The sequence below is a fragment of the Castor canadensis genome, chromosome 5, assembly GCF_047511655.1.
Source record: "Castor canadensis chromosome 5, mCasCan1.hap1v2, whole genome shotgun sequence".
Classification (NCBI taxonomy): domain Eukaryota; kingdom Metazoa; phylum Chordata; class Mammalia; order Rodentia; family Castoridae; genus Castor; species Castor canadensis.
In genome coordinates this window covers 142990134-143012551 of record NC_133390.1, presented here as the reverse complement: position 1 = coordinate 143012551, position 22418 = coordinate 142990134, and the positions used below count along the sequence as shown (strand labels likewise).

General features: G+C 36.2%; 1 protein-coding gene and 1 pseudogene across 17 annotated transcripts in view; both read left to right on the top strand.

Annotated features, from left to right (window-relative positions):
• The window catches only part of Macrod2 (mono-ADP ribosylhydrolase 2), a 2131419-nt gene that overhangs the window by 113115 nt on the left and 1995886 nt on the right, over nt 1–22418 (top strand). For 2 of the 17 annotated variants that reach the window (XM_074074319.1, XM_074074322.1), the window contains one exon: nt 5444–13869. The exons of the other annotated variants lie outside the window; for them this stretch is intronic. In XM_074074319.1, the coding sequence (XP_073930420.1) occupies nt 5444–5526 (83 nt within the window). In that variant the 3' untranslated portion in view covers nt 5527–13869. Of the gene's footprint in view, nt 1–5443; nt 13870–22418 lie in introns of those variants that run through there. 17 annotated transcript variants of the gene reach the window in all.
• LOC109675144 (septin-7-like) lies at nt 15–5446 on the top strand (annotated as a pseudogene).

Below are 22418 nucleotides of genomic sequence, written 5' to 3'. Positions count from 1 at the left end.
CAGTGCAAAGAGGGTTTAAATTCACACTTATGGTAGTAGGTGAATCCAGACTGGGAGAGTCAACATTCATCAACTCATTATTCCTCACAGATTTGTATTCTGCAGAGTTCCAGGTCCGTCCGATAGAATAAAAAAGACTGTATAGGTGGAACAATCCAAGGTTTTAATCAAAGAAGATGGTGTTCAGTTGCTGCTCACAATATTTGATACCCCAGGATTTGGAGATGCAGTGGATAATAGTAATTGCTGGCAGCCCGTTATCAACTACATTGATAGTAAATTTGAGGATTACCTAAACACACAATCTTGAGTGAACAGACGTCAGATGCTTGATAGCAGAGTGCAGTGTTGTTTATACTTCATTGCTCCTTCAGGACATGGCTTAAACCATTGGATATTGAGTTTATGAAACGTTTGCATGAAAAAGTGAATATCGTCCTACTAATTGCCAAAGTAGACACACTCATACCAGAGGAATGCCAGCAGTTTAAAAAACAGATAATGAGGGAAAGGATTCCATGATGGCGAATACAGGGAGGAAGCAGAAAATGTGCTTCCTAAAGTAAACTTTTGGAGAGATACTAGAGATACACCTGGCAGGTAAAACCACCAAGAAGAGGCAAAAGTCTGACACCACACCCCCAGCCCACGCATAGCATCCCCCCACCACATTAAATGGAGAAACCAGGAGGGCTTCCATGCCACCAGATGCTGGCTCCTACCCTGCTTGGGAGGCCACCAGGTGAGCAAATAAGTGGCACATGGTAATCCCTGGGACAAATCACCATAGCTCCCTGGACAGACTGACCCCTGCCCAGGGGGGAAAAAAAAACTTTATAATAAACAAGTAGATAAAAAAAAAAGACACATAACAAAGAGGGCAGGGTGCCCTGAGCTCTGGAGAGTAGGGGAGGGGCACTCCCTCATATGAACTGTAAATAAACAAGCCAGTCGGAAAAGGTGGGTGTGGCACCACCTCCCTCAGTATGCTTGGAGAGGAGAAGGCATCCAACAGTGGCTAAAGTGTGGCACACTCCACCAGAGAATGGGGGAGGGGCACCTCCCGACCCAAACTGAAAATAAAAAAGGACTGCAATTGCAACAGGCGAATAGGGCTGTATACTGGAGAAAACAAAAGGGTCATGTGTCCAGGAGAACTCTAAATAAACAAAGCCTGCAGGGCTAGATGAGTGTAAGCTTATTACTGAGATCTGCAATAAATAAAGCCTGCAGCTGCAGCAGGCTAACACTAGGTGGCAGGTGAGCTGGAGCCTCAGATAGACATTCACAAAACTCTCTCCAGACTCCATTTTTTTTCTTTGATGAGACTGAAACTGTATTGCATTTGAACTTAGGATATTTTTCTTTTCTTCCCTCTTGATGAGACAATGACAGAACTACTACTCAGGCACCAACACCAGGACTGGATGCTGAAGGACTAGCACCAAATCTATTAAGACTGAAACTTTATTGCATTTGATTATTATTATTATTATTTTTATCCTCTCTGTCTTTCTAATGCCTGCTTAGTTCACTGTTGATTAGTACACTATCTCTCCCTGTTTATTTCTTCAGCTCTGTTTTTTGTTTTGTTTTGCTTTATTTCCCTTTTTCTTTACCTTCTTTGCTTTCCCTGTCCTCTCACCCTTCCATTCTAGATATCACCATCGTTACTATAATAAGATAGACAATAGTGAATTACACACAATACAGGGACAGTAATAGTAGCAAGGGCAATGATGGGAAGATGGAAAAAAGAGGGAAACCATTTCCCCCCAATAATAGGTTAGTACAGAAACCAGAGGGAAATGAAGAAAACAGATGCCCAGATCAAGACTTCCAACAAAACAAAGATAAACTATGCCAAAGAACCCAATGAAGCTCACAAGAACACTCTGAAAGAAGAAATCCTGCAAGTAATCAATGAGAATTTTATAGAGATGATACTGGATATGGTCAACCAAAATGTGCAGGAAACACTCAAGAAATTCCAAGACAACAAAAATAGAGAATTTGAGAAAAAAGAAACTATAAAAGCACTGTATAAACACCAAAGTGAAACAAAGAACATGATAAATAAAGAGATAAATGAACTCAGGACAAAAATAGACAATATTAAAGAGGAAGTGACTCAGGATATGGAAAACCTCAGAAAAAAGAATGAAACAGAAATGCAAAACAAAATGGAAGGCCAATCTAGAAGACTACAACAAGCCAAAGACAGAATCTCAGAACTCGAAGATGAAATGGTAATTAAAGGGAAAAACCAAAGAACTATTAGTTAAACAACTCAAGACAGGTGAACAGAAAATGCAAGAACTTACTAACTCCATTAAAAGACCAAACCTGAGAATCATGGGCATTAAAGAAGGAGAAGAAGTGCAAGCAAAAGAAATGCATAATATATTCAATGAAATAATACAGAAAATTTCCCAAATCTAGAGAAAACTATGCCCATACAGGCACAGGGAGCCTCCAGATCACCAAACAGACCTAACCAAAATAGAACTAACCCACAGCATCTTATCATTAAAACAACAAGTATGGAGACTAGAGAAAGAATACTGAAGGCTGTAAGAGAGAAAAAACAAATAACATAGAAAGGTAAACCAATCAAAATCACAGAAGACTTCTCAACAGAAACATTAAACTAGATCCATGTTTATCACCCTATACCAGTGTTATCTCAAAATGGACCAAGGACCTTAATATCAGACCCCAAACTCTAAAGTTGATATAGGAAAGAGTAGGAAATAGTTTGGAACTAATAGGTATAGGCAAGGAGTTTCTCAATGGAACCCCAGCAGCACAGCAATTAAGAGATAGCATAGATAAATGGGACTTCATAAAACTAAAAAGCTTCTGCTCAACAAAAGAAATGGTCTCTAAACTGAAGAGACCACCCACAGAGTGGGAGAAAATATTTGCCAGCTACACATCAGACAAAGGACTGATAACCAGAATATATAAGGAATTCAAAAAACTAAACTTGCCCAAAATTAATGAACCGATAAAGAAATGGGCAACTGAACTAAAGAGAACTTTTTCAAAAGAAGAAATTTAAATGGCCAAAAATCACATGAAAAATGCTCACCATCTCTAGCAATAAAGGAAATGCAAATCAAAACCACCCTAAGATTCTACCTCACCCCTGTTAGAATAGCCATAATTAGAAACATCACCAAGAACAGGTGTTGGTGAGGATGTGGGGAAAAAGGAACCTCCATATACTGCTGGTGGGAATGAAAACTAGTACAACCACTCTGGAAAAAAATTTGGATGCTTCTTAAAAATGTAAACATAGATTTGCCATATGATCCAGCAATACCACTCTTGGGAATATACCCAAAGGAATGCAACACAGGTTACTCCAAAGGCACCTGCACACCCATGTTTATTGCAGCTCTATTCACAATAGCCAAGTTATGGAAACAGCCAAGATGCCCCACTATCGATGAATGGATTAAGAAAATGTGGTATTTATACACAATGGAATGCTACTCAGCCATGAAGAAGAATGAAATCTTATCATTTGCTGGTAAATGGATGGAACTGGAGAACATCATCCTGAGTGAGGTTAGCCAGGCCCAGAAGACCAAAAATTGTATGTTCTCCCTCATTTGTGGACTTTAGATCAAGGGCAAACGCAACAAGGGGATTGGACTTTGATCACATGATGAGGCAAGAGCACAAAGGGAGGTATGAGGATAGGCAACAAACTAAAAAAAAAAAAACCAAGATAGCATTTGATGGCCTCAATTCAAAGGAACAAATGCAGAAACTTTAAAGTGAGAGAGGCCAATAGTAGAAGGGGAACAGGAACTAGAGAAAAGGTTAGTTTGAGAAGAATTAATTTAGAATGTATCACATATGTACAGGAAAGCAATGTGAGTAAGCTCCCTGCATAGCTATCCTTATCTCAACTAGCAAAAATCCTTGGTTCTTCCTACTATTGCTTATACTCTCTCTTCAACAAAATTAGAGATAAGGGCCAAATAGTTTCTGCATGGTAGCGAGGGGGTAGGGAGGGAGAGGGAGAAGGTGGGGGGGAGGTTAAGGGAGGGGGCAGGGGAAGGGGGGAGAAATGACCCAAACATTGTATGCACATATGAATAAAAGAAATAATAAAAAAAAACCAGATAGTGAAAGAAATCCAAGAACATAAAATTAAAATATATGAATTTCCAGAAACAGACAATGAAGAAGAAAATAAGCTGGTTAACAGGATAAAGGACCGTTACCTCTTGCTGTGGTAGGTAGTAATACTGTCATTGAAGTTCATGGCAAAAGGGTCAGAGGAAGGCAGTATCCTTGGGGTGTGGCTGAATTTGAAAATGGTGAACATTGTGATTTTACAGTTCTAAGGAATATGTTGGTCAGAACACATGCAGGACTTAAAAGATGTTACCAATAATGTACACTATGAGAACTACAGAAGCAGAAAACTGGCAGCTGTGACTTACAATGGGGTTGATAACAACAAGAATAAAGGAGAGCTTACAACAGCCCTCTGGCACAAATGGAAGAAGAAAGAAGGGAGCATGTAGCCAAGATGAAGAAGATGGAAATGGAGATGGAGCAAGTATTTGAGATGAAAGTCAAAGAAAAAGTTCAAAAACTGAAGGACTCTGAAGCTGAGCTCCAGCAGCGCCATGAGGAAATGAAGAAGAATTTGGAAGTACAGCACAAAGAATTAGAGGAAAAATGTTGTCAGTTTGAGGAGGAGAAAGCAAACTGGGAAGCTCAACAACATATTTTAGAACAGCAGAACTCTTCAAGAACCTTGCAAAAGAACAGGAAGAAAGGGAAGATCTTTTAAAGTCTGTATTGACCACCAGTTATGTATTAGTTGCCAATATGCCAGCTTGGACATCAGTGTTTGTTGGATCCGTTTGACCAGTTTGCACCAATTTTATTCATAATGATGGATTTAACAGCATGACAAAAATTATTTTTTGTTATTGTTCTCGATGGAGATTAAGATGCCTTGAATTATCTAGGGTGTTCTTTACTTAGAAAGTAACAGCTCTAAGTACCTTCCTACATTTTTTTTTATTATTAAACCGATATCTTCAATTTAATGCAAGAGAACATTTTACTGTTGTACAATCATGTTTTGGTGGTTTGTTTACAGGATATTCCAAAATAAAAGGACTCTGGAGGGTTTTCATTGAAGATAAATTGCCATAATATGACACAAACTATGCTTCTATGTAACGCTGTTTACTGGTGGAACCTGGGTGACCGAAGCTAAAAGAGATGAGGGGACTACTGAGTCCTGCATAATAGCCACTTTAATGAAGTATACATTGCTTTTTATAAACTCCTTTTACAAAGAGAGCATTTGGTCAGAAAAAGCATGCCAAGTATTACGTGTCAAGGTTACATTAGCACAGGGAAGCACAGTTAAAATTAACTCTTTGTTATGTCTCCTTTAAAACAGGAACAGAGATGCAGGAGAAGCACACGGTCAACAGAACTTTCTTATTTACATCTAAAGGACATGAAGCCATCTGGGAACCTTGAATATTGTTTTTCTGGACGTCTGGCTTTCTCACAAGGCCAGATACCAACTCACACAGGCACAGTCTGGTCTGAGACTTTTGCCCCAGTTTCTTGGAGCTTTCTCACAAGGCCAGATGCCAACTCACACAGGCTCAGTTTGGTTTGAGACTTTTGCCCCAGTTCCTTGGAGCTTTCTCCCAAGATCAGGTACCAACTCACACAGGCAAGGTCCCATTGCTGGCTCCAACAATTCCCCTTTTTTTATTTTTAAAATGTAGCAATCCCCATGTGACTGTGGCTTCAGAAGTTTTATAAGAATTTACTTATAAACAGGAGTCTATGAGACTCCTGTCTCATTGGAGACAGGAGTATCCTATACAAAAAATGACAAGACAAACAATAAAAGTAATGCTGGCTCCTAACAGACTATGCATAAAGTTTTGAGGCCAAGACCTAGGATTCATACCTTGTAAAGTATCTGGAATACATTTTGCCAAGCCTTCATAAGAAATGCCAGGCAATTTACTTTTGAATGTGTTAAAAATGTCCCTTTTAAATTCTTTCACATGTAAGGTGATATTACCTCTAAGATCTTGTAAATGATATTTTATTTGTTCCCAACTAAATCAGGAAGCATTGTATTTTGCTGGAGTAACACAATACATAGTAACATTCCAATCACAAGAAAGCATTAATTGATGTTGTATGCTAACGTTCTGATCCCCTACCCATGAAACAGCTTGTTGTAGGTCTCCTATTTTGCTTTCTATCTCTTCACTGATTTTTAGATTGGGTAGTCCATAGCATGTATGATTGATTTTGTCATTGTGCAACAAACTCATGTGTTTGAATGGAAGTCTGTAACACTACTCCTGCCATGGCAGCCTTAATAGCAATGGCAGTCAGACCAACCATCACAAGAATAATCCATTCTAAATGTCTTTTTGATTGTGTCAATAATTTAGACACTACTTTAGTAATTAAACCTTCTAAGGGAGAGTGTTGCCATTCTCTTCTTAAGTTTACAGGCAACCAAACATCTTTTCTTGCCCTTAATATAAACAATGCTTGAGAGGACCAATTAGTAGACAAAGAATTGTTAACACAGGTGTATAGTCTGCAATCAAAGCAATCAACACTTTTTAGAGTAAAATTAAAACTAAAAGTTCCAAGAGCTAAGACATATGGTAAATTGACACATGCTTGCACATAAAAGGATGCATTATAATCAAGGACATACTCAGACCAGGAATATTTGCTTCCAGAAAGGTTTCCTCTTCAATAGGTCATCAGCACAGAGGCAGCAACCAATTTCCAGATCTCTGGTTGTTCTGGATAAGTAATATTTTGTATTAGCAATCAGGGCCTTGGGGATGACATTCCCTCATCATGCCATGCCATTAGTCCTTTCATATGATGTTCTCTATGTAATGGACTATTTTGCCAAACAATTTTGTTAATATAATCACAGACCATTCTATTCCAATCTTCAGGACAATTGTGTACAAAGCATCCATGAGGGCTCCAATCAATACAAGAGAAATTATGAGTAGATAAAAGTAACTTTCCAGCACTGGCACAACAATTGCTCCAATAAGGAGGGGAATATTTCCAATGTTTATAGGAGATAGTCTTGTATGTGTCCTGTTCCATTTGTTCATCTTTAGAAGTCTCCCTCTGAGGGGTGGTCATCACTTTGTTGGACTTCTTCATTGGTTTTCATGGGCCTGATGCTCCAAAGAGGAACCCATAATGTTTCAGGGGATCCATGGACATCTGTGGAAACACAAGCATAACCCTTGCCCTTTTTAAGTAAGCGCTCAGACAACCAAGAGTTAAAAGATTTATACCAAATCAGGATTTGTATGTCTGGCAAAGAGGGATGTTCACCAAAATGTTTATCTACTGCAGTCAAAATATCACCCTCAGGGGGGTTCCCCCTTTTTTATTTTTTGACAATTGTGTTTTTAAAGTTCTATGTGCCCTTTCAACAATAGCTTGTCCTTGTGGATTATAAGGGAGGCCAGTGACACGAACAATGTTCCATTCTTTACAAAATTGTTTAAATTGATGATCTGTATAAGCAGGTCCATTGCTTTAAGTTTAGAAGGCACTCTCATAACTTCAAAACATTGTAAAAGGAGGCAATGATGGCACGAACATTTTCATTACGTTAAGGAACAGCACAAATGAATTTAGAATAACTATCAATAACAACATGTAAATATGGTTGCTGTGGAGAAAAGGTTGTGTGAGTCACATGCATTTGCCATAATTCATTAGTACATAGACCTCGAAGATTATCACCAGATGAGTGAGATCTACAGTGTAAAGGAGCACATACAGGACAAGATTTAACTATATCATGAGCAGTATGAAGAGGAATTTTATAATGCACATGTAATCTGTTGGCATTAGTATGTAAATGCTGATGTACTTTTTCAGGGGATGAAAACACTGCACATGTAAGTTTATCTGCAATATCATTTCCTCACACTAGAGGGCTGGGCAAATTAGAATGAGCCCTAATATGAGTAACATGGAAGGGATAAGTGTGAGTTTGTATTAGATGTTGTAATGTGGATTATAATGTTTTCATAATTTTATGAGTAGTAGAAATAAGAGCAGTTTCAATAGCAGGAAACAGTCCTACTACATAAGCTGAATCTGAGACAATATTTAATGGTTTATCTGTAATTTTTTGCAATAAATAAATCAGAACTGCTAATTCTGCCTGTTGTGCAGAAGAATAATTAGTTTGAATAGTTTCATGTAAATCAGGTCCATGTATGCCTCCTTTACCAGATGATGATCCATCTATATAATAAACTGAAGCATGGGATATAGGATTTAATTTTACTATAGTATTAACAATAAATGGAGTTCATTTAAAAAAAAACTCACAACTTACCTGTTGGGTAATGATTACCTATATATCCATAATAATTCCTTATACTTTTACCTAAATTATCATTAAGGTGTAACAGATTTTTAAACTGTTTGTTAGTGAGGGGTAAAATAATGAGTTGTGGATCAAATCCCAAAACTTGTAGGCATCTTGTTATTCCCTGTATAATTAAAGAAGATATTAGATTAATGTATGAAGTTAACACTTTAGTTTGTTTTTGTTTTAAATATAACCATTCTAAAGCAGAGTTCTCTTGGGCTAAAATTCCTGTAGAAGAATGTGGAGAAGGAATATATAACAAGGAAATAGGTTTTAAAGAATCAAGTCTTGTTAGAAAGGCAGACTGTAACCATGACTCAAAAAATTGTAATTCATTGTCAGCAGTAGGTGTTAAAGTCTGAGGGCTGTCCAGGGTGGTATCACCTTCTAAGATAGAAAACAAATTAGTAAGTTTATAACCTGGTATACCTAAAGAAGGACGAAGCCAATTAATGTCTCCTAGTAACTTTTGAATGTCATTTAGAGTTGTTTATGACTCTTTGTATGGTAGATTTTTGAGGACAAATGATGAGTTGCCAACTGCATAACCTAAATATTGAAAAGGAGTAGTAGTTTGTAGTTTTTCAGGAACTATTACCAATCCTCTTACTTGTAAAGCTTTTTGTGTGGTTTTGAAAATTTTTTGTAATTGTTTAGAACATGCATGAGAAATTAAAATGTCATCCATATTGTGGATGATATGTACATCAGGAAATGTTACTCTAATAGGTTGTAATATTTTTCCTATAAAATACTGATACATAGTGGGGGAATTAGTCATACCCTGTGTAAGCACTGTCCATTGATATCTTTGTAAAGGTTCTTATTGATTTAAGCTAGGAACAGAAAATGCAAACCTTTCCCTATCTTTAGGATGGATAGATATAGTATAAAAGCAATCTTGTAAATCTAAAACAACCAAAGGCCATTCTTTAGGAATACATGCCAGAGTAGGCAATCCAGGTTATAAAGCTCCCATAGTTACCATAGATGCATTTACATTTCTTAAATCTATAAAGTCTCCATTTTCCTGATTTTTTTTCTTAATAACAAACACTGGGGAATTCCAAGGAGAAAAGGAAGGTTCTATATGTTTGTGCTCTAATTGTTTTTGAATTAATTATTTTAAAGCCTGTAATTTTTCATTATTTAGGTGCCATAATATGAAAGTCATAGGGAATCTACCCAGCTTCATTGCTCCATCCTGCCAAATATTCTCTACAAAAAGGAAAAGCAGGACCATAAGTTACACAAGCCTTTTTGATGTCTTTTATAAGATTCATGTCCAATCCATTATAAGTATTATTGCTATTCATATTAAACATAACAGGAAACAGCAGTTGCAATTCATGTGGCTGTGGGGGATGGGAATGTGAGCTGCTAATGAAGGGCCATTCTTTCTCCCCAAGTCCTTGTTGGGGCGAATATGTAAGTAACACATTTCCTCTTCAATGTTTCCACTTTTAGGATGTTCATTCCAATCCTCCTCCTCTGGGGGAGGAGGAAAAAAATGAGTTTCTCTCGGAGGAGCCATTGCAATTGCTGACACTGCAAGCAGTGGTTTACTTTCAGTTTCCTCTGGCACAGTAAAGCTATGACTTAAGCACCTTTTGCTTTCCTTAGTGATTTTTTTCCATATCTCCTGTATTTAATTCATACTCATGAAGGGATGCAACAGTCTCTTTTTCTAAATTTTCTTCCCTTCTCTCTCCCCCAAGTATAAGAATTACAGATTTAACCAAAGCCCATGTTATTCAAAAAATGAACAGGTATCTTTTCTCCCTTTTTGTATGCCTTTTCAACATTTTTACTGGCTTGCTCCCAAACTTCTTTATCTAAAGTACCTTCCTCAGGAAACCAAGGATTATACTCACAAGTTACTTCTAATTAATTCTAAACTCGAGCTCCTCCTTGTAATAAAAAATGATGCACAAGTGAAAGAAAAGGCTGTACTCTGCACTAATTTTGCCCCATCTTGTCTCACTTACCTCATTCTGTGAGGGTCTTCGTGTCACTTTCAAAATTCTCCTTCAGGTCCCTGTTTGGGTGCCAAATGTAATGCTGTTTACAGGTGGAACCTGAATGACTGAAGCCAGAAGAGATGAGGGGACTACTGAGTCCTGCTCAATAGCCACTTTAATGAAGTATACATTACTTTTTATAAACTCCTTTTACACAGAGAGCATTTGGTCAGAAAAAGCATGTCAAGAATTATGTGTCAAGGTTACATTAGCACAGGGAAGCACAGTTAAAATTAACTCTTTGTTATGTCTCCTTTAAAATGGGAACAGAGAAGCAGGAGAATCACATGGTGAACAGAACTTTCTTATTGACATCTTAAGGACACGAAGCCATCTGGGAACCTTGAATACCGTTTTTCTGGATGTCTGGCTTCTCACAAGGCCAGATACCAATTCACACAGGCACAGTCTGTTCTGAGACTTTTGCCCCAGTTCCTTGGAGCTTTCTCACAAGGCCAGATGCCAACTCACACAGGCACAGTTTGGTCTGAGACTTTTGCCCCAGTTCCTTGGAGCTTTCTCCCAAGATCAGGTACCAACTCACACAGGCAAGGTCCCATTGCTGGCTCCAACACTTCTATATGATAATTATAATACAAATGTTCCATTCAATGCAGCCTATACAATAATGTAATTTAGTCTAACACAGTTGACCCTATTTTTGACACTTCCATTGTTTAAAAATACATATGGAAAAAAAACCCATATATGCTTACAGTGTACCTAGAGCTTTTTATAACAACCTTTTTTTGTTTGTTTGTTTTGGATTCTTTAAATACATAATTATTCTCATTTAGTGCCCTCTTTAGCCAGAATCTCATTACTACTTCATTTTTTGTAGTAACATTTAATTTAGATAATTTCCATATATTGGCCCTGCTAAAATAGAATATAGCATCTTTCATATGGTAGGAACCAACAAGAAAACTTTCTTTTAACTCCCTTTTTTACACTTTATGGTAAGTAGCAGGGGGAAAATGCATTTATAGGTCATTTGTAGGCAAATTGTGAAGCTAATGACCAACCTGTTTCTACCTATATGCAGTCTCTTTATTTTACTAGAAATGGGAATCATGACCTCTTGAAGAGAAAGTCACCATTTGCATTTAGCTGTATTCATATATTGCATTTCTGTATTTTTTGTTTGTATTGTAAAAATTTCACATAATAAACAATATTGTGATGTAAAAATATAACATAATCATTTTTCTTTATTTTTTTGGCAGTACTGGCATTTGAATTCAGGGCCTTGCTCTTGCTAGGCAGGTGCTTAACCACTCAAGTCATACTCCCAGCCCTTTTTGCTTTGGTTTGTTTTTTAGATAGGATCTCTGAGGATCACAAGCTTTGGGCTGTGATCCTTCTATCTCTACTTCTGAGTAACTGCACTACAAGTGTGTATCATCATGCCCTACTTGTTTTTGAGATAGGGTCTCACTAACTTTGCCGAGACTGGCCTTGAAGTGTGATCCTCTTATCTTTGCCTCCCAAGTAGTTGGGATTATAGTTGTGTACCACTGTGCCCAGCTTCATTTGCCTTTGAATCCCTAAAGTTGCTTAGAGGAAATTGCTACTTTATTGGATTGGATTGGACTAGATTGTATTAGATGAAATGAAATTAGCATAGGGTCTAGAAATCAGTGTAAAACTTCTGAAATATTCAGCATTATGTTTTATTGTGACACTTTCTGAGCTAAATTTTAGTTGGTGACTTTGTGTACCCCTATTCTTTCAGGGTGTCAGGATCGTGACATGAAGCAAACGTATCAATACATTTTGTATTAACTTGATAGGGCTGCATAACAAAATACCACAGACAGTGCTTGAAGAATAGAAATTGGGGTGGGCCAAATCACACAATTTTTGTTTCTCCTGAAGCCTCTCTCCTTGCCTTGAGATATCTGCCTTCTTGCTATGTCTTCTGTGCTTTTGAATATCTGGTGTCTATATTTTCTAATCTCAGTTTATTAGTATACCAGTCAGCCATTGGATCAGGGTCCACACTAATAGTCTCACTATAACTTAATTTGCCTGTGTAAAGGCCATATTTTCGAATACAGTCACACTCTAAGAGAAAAGGTATTAAGGGCTCAACATACGAATATTGAAGAGACATAATTCAGTCAATAACATATTCCAAGCTAAAAAAAATATGATGTCATTCTGTCTATAAGAATATTCTTGTGAGGACTCAATTAAATTGGGTCACTCAAGTCTACTAAGAGGTAGGTTTTCTTACATTGTTAAGGATGGCTCCAATTTGGAAGGGAGAAAATCTTTAAAAATAGTTAAGTGGCAAAAACAGTAGGAAAAAATGATTGACTTTCTCCCCTTTAAACCAGGAAAATACCTTCATTTACCATAGGACAGTTCATTAAAGAAATATTCCTACTGTTTTGATGGACTGAAATGAAATAGCACTATTTTGGCAATATGTAACTAACTCTGTGAACAGGGCTTGTCAATTGTTACAGGGAGCAGAAGGGTTTAAATTCTACATTTTTGTTTGAGCTAATTAGAGACATTCCTTTTTAAACAAGAATAAGTTGGGATAGAATCACCATACTTTTTAGATAAATTATGGATACTGATGTGAGTGGAATCTAGTCGAGAATTTCTGTTTAAGGACCAAGTATTTAAATTTTATCTTCAGGATTTGTGCATGTAGAAACTTTGAAAAAATTGTAGTGGTTTTACAAACATTTCTATATTGGATAGTATTTATGAATTCCTTAAAATGTATACTGCTCCTTTTGGCAGGGGATAGAGAATTGTTTTCTGATGCACGTATTTGACTTTTAAAATCTCTAGGAATGTATTTCAAATGAAATATTATCCCTTTTGATCTCTCCTGTTTAAAATAAATACACTTTGTAGGCTTCATATATTAACCATCAGTCAAATAATAAAACCATCTAAATTTACCCACAGGAAGCTGGATTAGTGTGTATGTATGCATTTTCATGTAAATCAAATAGGTATGTGTTTAAGAGGAATCATTAAAATGCAGATTTACAAAAAGTGGTCTAATTGTCTCCAACAGATATTTCTGTGTCACACAGTGATTTGTATGAAATAATAGCAGATGTCAATTTAAATGTTCCACTTAAAACCCAGTTAGTTTGATTATTCACATAAATAGAAGGAGAGCATAGGCATGTAGACTCCTAAAAGGCCATTAATCCAAAAAATCACTTCTTTGCCTTTGAAGGTATTTTGGTACTATATTTGAATAAAGGTGCACCTCATGTCCTTTGATTGTATTGATAGCCTTTGAATTTAAGTAAATATTGAAATGCAATATTTGACACACACACATGTATGATTTTATATTTATTTCTTAGCTTTTGGGTTGTCTTTCTTTTATTTTTTTATTTTTTATTTTTTTTCATTTTATTATTCATATGTGCATACAAGGCTTGGGTCATTTCTCCCCCCTGCCCCCACCCCTTCCCTTACCACCCACTCCGCCCCCTCCCTCTCCCCCCCACCCTCTCTATACCCAGCAAAAACTATTTTGCCCTTATTTCTAATTTTGTTGTAGAGAGAGTATAAGCTATAATAGGAAGGAACAAGTGTTTTTGCTGGTTGAGATAAGGATAGCTATACAGGGAGTTGACTCACATTAATTTCCTGTGCATGTGTGTTACCTTCTAGGTTAATTCTTTTTGATCTAACCTTTTTTCTAGTTCCTGGTCCCCTTTTCCTATTGGCCTCAGTTGCTTTTAAGGTATCTGCTTTAGTTTCTCTGCGTTAAGGGCAACAAATGCTAGCTAATTTTTTAGGTGTCTTACCTATCCTCACCCCTCCCTTATGTGCTCTCGCTTTTATCATGTGCTCAAAGTCCAATCCCATTGTTGTGTTTGCCCTTGATCTAATGTCCACATAGGAGGGAGAACATACGATTTTTGGTCTTTTGGGCCAGGCTAACCTCACTCAGAATGATGTTCTCCAATTCCATCCGCTTACCAGCAAATGATAACATTTCATTTTTCTTCATGGCTGCATAAAATTCCATTGTGTGTAGATACCACATTTTCTTAATCCATTCGTCAGTGGTGGGGCATCTTGGCTGTTTCCATAACTTGGCTATTGTGAATAGTGCCACAATAAACAAGGGTGTGCAGGTGCCTCTGGAGTAACATGTGTCACAGTCTTTTGGGTATATCCCCAAGAGTGGTATTGCTGGATCAAATGGTAGATCAATGTCTAGCTTTTTAAGTAGCCTCCAAATTTTTTTCCAGAGTGGTTGTACTAGTTTACATTCCCACCAACAGTGTAAGAGGGTTCCTTTTTCCCCACATCCTCGCCAACACCTGTTGTTAGTGGTGTTGCTAATGATGGCTATTCTAACAGGGGTGAGGTGGAATCTTAGTGTGGTTTTAATTTGCATTTCCTTTATTGCTAGAGATGGTGAGCATTTTTTCATGTGTTTTTTGGCCATTGGAATTTCTTCCTTTGAGAAAGTTCTGTTTAGTTCACTTGCCCATTTCTTTATTGGTTCATTAGTTTTGGGAGAATTTAGTTTTTTAAGTTCCCTATATATTCTGGTTATCAGTCCTTTGTCTGATGTATAGCTGGCAAATATTTTCTCCTACTCTGTCTGTGTTCTCTTCAGTTTAGAGACCATTTCTTTTGATGAACAGAAGCTTTTTAGCTTTATGAGGTCCCATTTATCTATGCTATCTCTTAGTTGCTGTGCTGCTGGGGTTTTTGTTGAGTTCTTACCTATACCTACTAACTCCAGAGTATTTCCTACTCTTTCTTGTATCAAATTAAGAGTTTGTGGTCTGATATTAAGATCCTTGATCCATTTTGAGTTAATCTTGGTTGGGTGATATACATAGATCTAGTTTCAGTTTTTTGCAGACGGCTAACCAGTTTTCCCAGCAGTTTTTGTTGAAGAGGCTGCTATTTCTCCATCGTATATTTTTAGCTCCTTTGTCAAAGATAAGTTGCTCATAGTTGTGTGGCTTCATATCTGGATCCTCTATTCTGTTCCACTGGTCTTCATGTCTGTTTTTGTGCCAGTACCATGCTGTTTTTATTGTTATTGCTTTGTAATATAGTTTGAAGTCAGGTATTGTGATACCTCCTGCATTGTTCTTTTGACTGAGTGTTGCCTTGGCTATTCGTGGCCTCTTGTGTTTCCATATAAATTTAACGGTAGAGTTTTCAATCACTTTAATGAATGTCATTGGAATTTTGATGGGAATTGCATTAAACATGTAGATTACTTTTGGGAGTATCGACATTTTTACTATGTTGATTCTACCAATCCATGAGCATGGAGAGTGAGATCACTCCACTTTTTATAGTCTTCCTCAATCTCTTTCTTCAGAAGTGTATAGTTTTCCTTGTAGAGGTCTTTCACATTTTTTGTTAGGTTTACACCTAGGTATTTGATTTTGTTTGAGGCTATTGTAAATGGAATTGTTTTCATACATTCTTTTTCCGGTTGCTCATTGTTAGTGTATAGAAATGCTAATGATTTTTCTATGTTGATTTTATATCCTGCTACCTTGCTATAGCTATTGATGATGTCTAGAAGCTTCTGAGTAGAGTTTTTTGGGTCTTTAAGGTATAGGATTATGTCATCTGCAAATAGGGATATTTTGACAGTTTCTTTACCTATTTATATTCCTTTCATTCCTTCTTCTTGCCTAATTGCTCTGGCTAGGAATTCCAGTACTATGTTGAATAGAAGTGGGGATAGTGGGCATCCTTGTCTGGTTCCTGATTTTAGAGAGAATGGTTTCAGTTTTTCTCTGTTAAGTATAATACTGACTGTAGGTTTGTCATATATAGCTTTTATAATGTTGAGGTACTTTCCTTCTATTCCTAGTTTTCTTAGAGCTTTTATCATGAAATGGTGTTGGATCTTATCAAAGGCTTTTTCTGCATCTATTGAGATGATCAAGTGGTTTTTGTCTTCGCTTCTGTTAATGTGGTTTATTGCATTTATTGATTTTCGTATGTTGAACCACCCCTGCATCTCTGGGATGAAGCCTACTTGGTTGTGGTGAATAATCTTTTTGATGTGTTGTTGAATTCGGTTTGCCATTATTTTTTTGAGGATTTTTGCATCAATGTTCATGAAGGAGATTGGCCTACGGTTCTCCTTTTTGGAGGTGTCTTTGCCTGGTTTTGGGATAAGTGTAATACTGGCTTCATAAAATGTGTTAGGTAGTTTTCCTTCCCTTTTCTATTTCATGGAACAGTTTAAGGAGGGTTGGTATCAGTTCTTCTTTAAAGGTCTGATAGAATTCAGCAGAGAATCCATCAGGTCCTGGACTTTTCTTTTTGGGGAGACTCTTGATTGCTGCTTCAATTTCATTTTGTGTTATAGGTCTATTCAGGTGATTAATTTGCTCTTGGTTCAGTTTTGGATGATCATATGTATCTAGAAATCTGTCCATTTCTTTAAGATTTTCAAATTTATTTGAATATAGGTTGTCAAAGTAGTCTCTGATGATTTCCTGGACTTCCATGGTGTTTGTTGTTATCTCCCCTTTTGCATTCCTGATTCTACTAATTTGGGTTTTTTCTCTCCTCATTTTAGTCAGGTTTGGCAGGGGTCTATCGATCTTGTTTATTTTTCAAAGACCCAACTTTTTGTTTCATTAATTCTTTGTATGGTTTTTTTGGTTTCTATTTTGTTGATTTCAGCTCTTATATTTATTATTTGTCTCCTTCTATTTGTTTTGGGATTTGCTTGTTCTTGTTTTTCTAGGAGTTTGAGATATATCATTAGATCATTGGTTTGGGATATTTCAGTCTTTTTAATATATGCACTCATGACTATAAACTTTCCTCTCAGGACTGCCTTAGCTGTGTCCCATAGGTTCCAGTAGGTTGTGTTTTCATTTTCATTGACTTCCAGGAACTTTTTGATTTCCTCTTTTATTTCATCAATGATCCATTCTTCATTAAGTAATGAGTTATTCAGTTTCCAGCTCTTTGCATGTTTTTTGTCATTACTTTTGTTGTTGAGTTCCACTTTTACTGCATTGTGATCAGATAGTATGCACGGTGTATTTTCTATTTTCTTTTATTTGCTGAGACTTGCTTTGTGCCCTAGGATGTGATCTATTTTGGAAAATATTCCATGGGCTGCTGAGAAGAATGTATATTGTGTAGAAGTTGGATGAAATGTTCTGTAGACATCAAGTAGGTCCATTTGATCTATTGCATATTTTAGATCTTGGATTTCTTTATTGATTTTTTGTTTGGATGACCTATCTATTGAGAATAATATGGTGTTAAAGTCTCCCACAACCACTGTGTTCGTGTTTATATATGCTTTTAGGTCTTTCAGGGTATGTTTGATGAAATTGGGTGTGTTGACATTGGGTGCATACAGGTTGATAATTATTATTTCCTTTTGGTCTATTTCCCCTTTTATTAGTATGGAATGTCCTTCTTTGTCTTGTTTGATCAATGTAGGTTTGAGTGTACTTTGTCAGATGTAAGTATTGCTACTTCTGCCTGTTTTCAGGTGACATTGGCTTGGTAAATCTTCTTCCAGCCTTTCATCCTAAGCCTATGCTTATTTCTTTCAGTGAGATGGGTCTCCTGTAAGCAACAAATTGTTGGATCTTCCTTTTTAATCCATTTCGTCAAATGATGCCTTTTGATGTGTGAATCAAGTCCGTTCACATTAAGCGTTAGTACTGATAGGTATGTGGTGATTCCTGTCATTTAGTTGTCTTAGTTGTTTGAAGGTTTGATTGTGTGTACCTAAGTTGAGGTTACTGTCTACTTTCTTGCTTTTTCTTTTCCTGTGGTTTGGTGTTGCCTGTCTTTTCATGGTTATGTTGGGTTTCACTTTTTTTGTGCAGAATCCCTTGAAGAATCTTTTGTAGTGGTGGCTTTGTGGTCACATATTGTTTTAGTTTCTGCTTATCATGGAAGACTTTTATTGCTCCATCTATTTTGAATGATATTTTTCTGGGTAGAGTATCCTGGGCTTGAAGTTATTTTCATTCAGTGCCTAGAAGATCTCACCCCATGCTCTTCTTGCTTTTAATGTTTATGTTGAGAAGTCTGCTGTGATTTTGATGGGTTTACCTTTGTATGTTACTTGTTTTTTCCTTAGTTTCTGATCTTGTTGTTTTAATGATGATATGTTGGGGGTAGTTCTATTTTTATCTGGTCTGTTTGGTGTCCTGGAGTCTTCTTGCATCTGTATGGGAATATCTTTCTCTAGATTTGGGAAATTTTCCATTATTATTTTGTTGACGTCTTTCTTTTAATAAATAGAGACCTTTATAAGAACCTTTGTTTCTCATGAATACCCATAAAGAATAACAATTTTGACAGATAACTTTCATATGATGGTTAATGTACTTTATAGATAATAACAAAATTCACATTAATTAGAGTTCTATTCATATTTTACTCTTATAGTTAGAAATTTGTTTCTTTTTAAGATGTTTTTATTTGTAAATAATAGTTGTTGTGACATTTCCATATGTGGGTAGAATATACCCCTGTTTGTTTCATCTCTTTCATTATTCTCCTTCTTCCCTCTACCCCTTAAAATGACTTCAACAAGTTTCAATGTTTCATGTTCATACTTGTTTAGAATATTATTCATTCTGCTTTACTCTATTTATTTACCATCCCCCTCTTGCTAGTACCTTCCCCTCAACATGACCTGTTTTACAGTCCTGTCTTTCATTGTTTAAGTGTCTGTCTATTGTTCAATGGGGTTTTGTCTTTGAATTTTTTTGTTTAAGTAAGATGACTGTGTTATTCAGGGTTCTTCAGAAATATAGAACTAATAGAATTTGTGTATATATGGATTCATTATAAAGAATTGAATCATATGATTATGGAGGCTGGTAAGTTCTAAGACATGCATTTTGAAAAGCCCGGAGACCCAGGTGTAGTTCCAGTCCACAGGCTACCAGGATTGAGACCCAGGAAGAACTCATGTTTTAGTTTGAGTTGGTAGGTAGTCAAGTGGGAAGAATTCTCTTATTTCAGGGAGGGTCAGCCTTTTTGTTTTTTTTCAAGACTTTGACTGATTGGATAAAGCCTACTTACAGTAAGGAGGGTAATCTACTTTACCCAGTCTTTCAATTTAAGTGCTAAATTCTTCCAAAAACACTCACAGAAAAACCTGGAGCAATGCTTGACTAATGTCTGGGCACCTTGTGACCCAGTAAAATAAACCATTGCAATGACCTACTTAAAAATTCTTAGTTGTATATTTTAAAATTTTCATCAGGGACCTAGGATAAATTACAATCTTTATATTTAATTCAACCAGAGAATACTTTAATAAGTTATCAGTGATGATAAATCCTATGACTTCCAATACACATATTAAGTGAACTCTGATTATTTATAAATACAGGCTAGCTATCCCTAATCTCAAAATCCAGAATCCCAAATGTTCCAAAATCCAAAGCTTTTTGAAGGCTGAGATGTATACTACAAAATTATATAAAATTGCTTTCAGTCTATGTACATAAGGTAAGTATGAAATATAAAATAAATTTTATGTTTAGACTTGGGTCCTGTCTCTCAAGGTACCTCATTATTTTGATGAAAATATTTTAAAATCTGGGAAAAACTCCAAATCTGAAGCACTCTGGTCCTAAGTATTTCAGATAAGAGATAATACTCAACTTGTATGTTATTTTGCCCATATTATGATAGACCCTGGGCATATAGTGGTAAACAACATAAAGTTGCACCTCTCCTGTAACTTATAGTCTAATGGAAGTGACAGATAATACCCAATAAGCAAATAAACATATATTAAATGTCAGGTAGGGAGAGTACCATGAGGAATTTAAGTACAGTATATGGGTGCTAGTTCAGATAGCTTGGTTATGGAAAATTCTGAAGGAATGACATTTGTACAGAGATCTGAATGAAATGGGGGAACATGTAAACCTTGATAAATACATATCTCACTATAGTTTCTTACATGGTTTAAGATCTTTGTTTCTTAAATCTCTAAATTCTTTGCCAAATATAGTACATGTAGACAACACCAACTTAAGATGATTCAGTTTAGGATTTTCTTCTTCATGATGGTATGACAATAATACACATTAAGTAGAAACTGTACTTCAAATTTTGAATTTTGATCTTTTCCCAGACTAGTGAAAATATGTGATAAAATACTTTCTTGTGATACCGGGAGCAGTAGCTTTCATCTAACTACACAATCACTATAGTATTAAAAAGAAAAGAAAAGAAAAATGGTAGTCTACAGTGTTGCTAAGGTATAATGTTCAAAAGGTATATTAAATACATTTTGATTTAAGATATACTTTGACATACTTTCAAGTTATGATGGACTTATTGGGACATGACTCCATTGTAAGTCAAAGAGCATTTCTACTGATGTGTTGCTATTCAAGTCTCCCCTTCATGAAGCCTTTTTGTCCTAACTACTGGGAGTGCGACTACAGGGGCTGCCTCTGCTGCCTGGGCTCAGCTTGATTAGGGTAATCCTCTTCCAAGTTTGGCCCAAGTCATCCAGTGATTGCTGTAGGATTATAAAGTTCTGACCACTTTGGCCCAACTTGGGACAACTCTGAAGGGCCATTCTCACTCCAGAGTTCCTTGTGGAGTCAGCCAAAAATGTTACTAGACCTACATCATAATTTGACTTCTCTCTCTGTCCAAAGCTACTTTATTCTCCTCTCTTTTCATAAGCTTGATCCCAAAGGTACTCTTGAACTAACATTCTGTGTGCTCATTTTGGTTAAGAGTTTTAATTGTCAGAGAACCCAATGTTTACTATGAAGTTTTAAAACTATAGACTTTATTTATGATTCTACCTCAGTAACTTGGCAGCCTGTTTTATATCAAGTCATGGGTGGATTCCTGACAGAATCTTACGTGTTAATGTGAACCTTACTTTTGTGACTGTAGCACTCTAAAAACAGGCTTTCTACTTAGAACGCAGTTTGGAAACTGGTAAAGAGATTATATTTGCCCTTAAACACTTTGATCATGTTATTTCACTGAGAGAAACATGCTGTTTCAGAAGCAGCAGTTTATCTTCACTGCTGTGAATATTATAGGAGCTTAATATATTAACTAGAGTCTGGTCTGAATTAAGCTCTTTTTCATCTATAAAGAGAATGACACAAATTCATATCAACATGCGGGGATTATCAAATTATCCCCATGGTATACGAGGAGAGAAATAAATTTATAATTTCTGCCATGAAGTTGTTTCCATCAAGTATGTAAGAAATGTAAAATTCCTGTGGCAACAAGGGCAACAAAGTTGTGCAAAACTTAATGTGGGGAATTTTGAAGAACAACTATGTTAAATCATTTTATGGTTTTATATAATTTTTGAAAAATTAATGTGAGATAAATTCCCATTTACTATGTAATTAATACTGTTTATGAATTATATTTATCCTTCCTGTATTGAGAAAAGTATGAATTATTTTTATAATTTATGTGATTCATAAATATAATAATTCTTTTCAAACCTTATTCCAAAGATATTATAAGAATACTACATACTAAAATCTGTAATGCACATAGAACTATAAAGAACACAGATAGGCAACTGAATGAAATTTGAAAAATAATACATGATTAAACAGAGAAGCTCCATAAAGAAGTAGAAATCATATAAAAAAGAACCAAATAGAAATACTGAAGCTGAAGAATACAATGAATACAATGAACAAAATGCAATAGAGCATTAACAGCAGATTTAATCAGGCAGAATTTGGACATGAAGACAGGTCACTAGAAATATCTATTCAGAAGAGAAAACAGTAATTAAGATGAATTATGAAAGCCTATGGTGTTTATGGAACACTGTCAAGAGAGCTAACTTTTGCATACAGGAGTTCTAAAAAGGAAAGTGTGAGAGAAAGGGGCAGAATGCTTATTTAAAGAAATGATGACTGAAGCTAGATGTGGTGGCACACACTTGTAATCCCAAGGCTGAG